Raw genomic sequence first — 3,643 nt, 5'->3', positions numbered from 1 at the left:
TATATATATTTTAATTTCACCTGTCAATTTGTTGACTCTACTTGTAGATCAGTAAGTCTCTGACAGTAGATTAACAGAATTATGTTGATTCCAGCAGTGGTATTTTGTACTGAAACAGTTTTCTGAATAAATTTCTTAAAATACAAGTTTTCTTCATTTTGTTTTGGTAATTAGCACTCCTTGTCCCTCTGGGTTATTTTTAATAAAAAAATAACGAGCTTATTTTTTAAAATGTTTTATTTACTCTCAGAAACAAAAGAAATTTCTATTAATAACAGCTAGCTACATACTGTTGCTGTTGTTTCTATTTTTTGCAATTATGTCTAAATGAAAACATAAATTCAAAACCCACGTGTAAGGTTCAAGGGCCCATTTTTTGAAAAAAGCAAAACTGCAAACAAACCCCCACAAAACAGGAAAGAGGTGAATAGAAAACAAGTTCAGGTTAATTACATGTGTCAACACTATTTTTCTTTTACTGTGAAACACCAGGGTAAGACTTGTGCAGGTTGTTACTATGGGGTTTCTGATGCGCTTCATGTTATGTCCCAGAGAACCCCTTGTCCATAGTCCTACTCACTCCCAACAGGACTGAATGCAACTGTGGGTGTTAACGAGTCCAGTTTCATGATGAATATTCCAATTACTGTACACACTTACACAAAATACTTAGAATACTGTAAGCTTGGTACTTACACTGACAGCCCAAAAGGCACAGGATGAGCACAAGAGAGACTGAAGGCACTGCTAATATCCTATATGTTTCTAATAGGAGGGATTTTAAAATATTTTTGAGCTTCTGTTTTAAAAGTTTCTATTAAAAAAGGTCCCAGTTAATCCTATGAAATGTATAGTGCTATAGAGAAGGACAAAAAAGTCCTAGGTAATCCTTCTCAACCTGAGTTGAGTCTCCCAATTTTATGCTGCATTTAACCCTGAGCACATGAGCTTGGACACACCAAGGGGGAGCATCAGAAAATAACATTTTCCTTTAGTCTCTCACTGAGCTGGTCTGCACATCCGTCAAGGAAGCTTAAAACAAGCCACCAACTCAACATCTTGAAACAAACGTGAAAGTAAAATTTTGTATTATGGAGAGAGAAGCCATTTCTCTTGGCTTCTGTAGGCAGAGAGTGTGATGGTGGGTTTAACACTGTAAAACTGCAGTGCAAACAAACAGGGATTCCAAGGATCTGTTTTCTCCCACTTAGGCATGCCACCCTGTGAGACAGGCAGGGACCTGGAGGTGCAAAGAACTGTCAATACAACACAGAACAGGTAGCCTGTCAGGAATTTTGGTTGCATTTTAAAGGAGAGGAAATAGGCCTTGTTTTCCCTCTCGTGTTGTGAGTGCTCCAGCTAACCGTGAATTCTGCCTGTGCTCTTTTTGCGGCTGTCTTCATTCAGGCAATCCCAAAATGTTTATTACAGTTTGCAATTAAACCATAGATTTATAATTCAAAACAGTTGTTCTGGGAGAAGGTAGAGACCTGATGATCTTGCTAGACTGGTGTGATATTTGTCAACAAATTTTGCTAATGGGAACTAAAAATGTGTTAGGGACAAGATCGGAGCATGATGAAAGTTTTCATTTCTTAGCCTATTTTGATATCAAGCTCTTAATGAGCATTTAAGAAATGCTCTATTTGGTTAGGAATGCTTACTGTCCTTTCTTTTACAGATTCAGTCCTATTTAGCAACAATTGATGGAGAGCAGTTGGAGTCTGTGAAAAATGACTTAATTGCTATAAAGGAGATTTTTGTTCCAAAGGAATCTGATGATGAAGTGGTGCAGGCACAGAAAGGTAATTTAGAAATACAGAGACTTAACCATATGAATAATTGTTACTTCTGTATATAGTAATTAAAAAAAATACAGTCTGAACGATAATTTCTGATATTCTAATACTGTTCATAAGGTAGTCACTAAAAATTAATACTCCAAAAGGTCCAGAAGCTGATCAATACTTAATTTTAAATTTACATTGTAATTGAAGTGTGAGATATTAAAAACATAGTGCAAGGAAGTATGATATTATTTTGCTATATCACCAGTGAAAGCAAAACAAAAATAAGAAAGAAAAATAATATTGGGTGACTGAGCTTTTCTTACAGAATCTGTTTATTAAATTGTGTAATCTGAGAGTTTCAGAGTGTTTAGCAATGCTTTTCTATTTAGCAACTTCATCCTCATTTTGCACCCTCCCTTGCTAGAAAGGGGAAAGATTAGACTGTAACAGAAGCCTAAGAACCTTGAACTGTTTGAAGGAAAGTCACTTGGAAATATAGTGGCATAGCTGCTTTCTAGGTCTCACTTGGCAAGACGTGGCATGTGGAATGTGAAAAAGAAGTTAAAGCAGCAGACGCGTTCCCTGGCTGTGACAGTGTGGAGCATTGAAGAGAGTGGGGCCGGCCTGACAGCCCATAGATCAGCTCACAAAAGTTACGATAAAGGATGGGTGCTTTGGTTAGAAACAAAATAGGTGTCTTAAACAGGTCAGAAATTTTGGCATTCCCAGAACAGACTGAGAACAGAAGGATAAGAATCACAGAATCATAGAATCATAGAATGGCTTAGGTTGGAAGAGACCTTAGGGATCAGGTTATAGCCGTAATAGCCCATTTTTCCAAGCCTGTGAGATCCAAGAGGAAGGGGACAGTCTTTTTTCAGTGGTGCCGAGCATTAGAACAAGAAATAATAGGTTTAAGTTAGAACATAGGAAGTTCCACCTCAACATTAGGAAAAGCTTTTTCCCTGTGAGGGTGACAGAGCCCTGGCACAGGCTGCCCAGGGAGGTTGTGCAGTCTCCTTCTCTGGAGACTTTCAAAATCCGACTGGACTCCTTCCTGTGTGACCTACTGTACGTGATCCTGCTCTGGCAGGGGGTTGGACTAGATGATCTCTAGAGGTCCCTTCCAACCCCGAACATTCTATGATTCTATGATCTGTAGCAGACCCCTTCTAGCTAACTGAAACAGTCCCTTTGACCTAACTTAAGACTGGCAGAAGTTTGTGTATCTTTACATAATTAAAGTTGGATTCCAGTGACTTGCTATTGACTACACTTAGTATTCTGGTCATATTTTAAAAATTAGTTTAGCTTTCTGGGGGACGTCGTTGTGTATTTTTCTGGGAGCACCCTTGATTTTTTAGGGTCTAGCTTTGAGTTGTTTGGCTTTGTGGGGTTTTTTGAATTGGAATTGTTTACCTGAAATAAGTTTGTTGGGATCTTAAGTGTATTTCTATGCCATAATTAATGTGTATGCTAAGAAAAGGGTCTGTGTTCGATGTTACCAAAAATTTTAAATGCCATTTGGCATCCAGCATAGATAAAAGTACAGTTCAACAGCAGGTTTGCTGATCAGGATTAGATGCAGCTAAAGTTCCCCTCTGAAGAGAAGCCTTCATTCTTGTGTTCTTAGTTCAAGTACCTTAATAAAATTAAGGTCCTGTTAAGCACTTTAAGAGGTTTTACACTTAAAAAATCAAGTCAGTAAGTCTTTTAATAGCATATTTTTATACATAATTATACATTTTTACTTTAATCTAGCAGAAGATAGCAGGCTACGTTAAATTTGGAGGAGGAATTTTGAGTTTTAATCCTGCTTGCTAAACCGCTTAAAACTACAACTAACTTGCCTT

General features: G+C 37.6%; 1 protein-coding gene across 1 annotated transcript in view; it reads left to right on the top strand.

The window, feature by feature from the left end:
- Positions 1–1,681: 1,681 nt before the first annotated feature.
- Positions 1,682–3,643, top strand: part of FAM114A1 (family with sequence similarity 114, member A1) — a gene marked incomplete at its 5' end in the record, with an annotated part of 13,073 nt that continues 11,111 nt past the window's right edge. Inside the window, one exon of the mRNA XM_009875711.1 lies at positions 1,682–1,805. Within this exon, the coding sequence (XP_009874013.1) occupies positions 1,682–1,805 (124 nt within the window). The remainder of the gene's footprint in view (positions 1,806–3,643) is intronic.

This window comes from Apaloderma vittatum, unplaced genomic scaffold (genome assembly GCF_000703405.1).
Source record: "Apaloderma vittatum isolate BGI_N311 unplaced genomic scaffold, ASM70340v1 scaffold31868, whole genome shotgun sequence".
Lineage (NCBI taxonomy): Eukaryota > Metazoa > Chordata > Aves > Trogoniformes > Trogonidae > Apaloderma > Apaloderma vittatum.
This window is presented reverse-complemented; position numbering and strand designations above follow the sequence as displayed.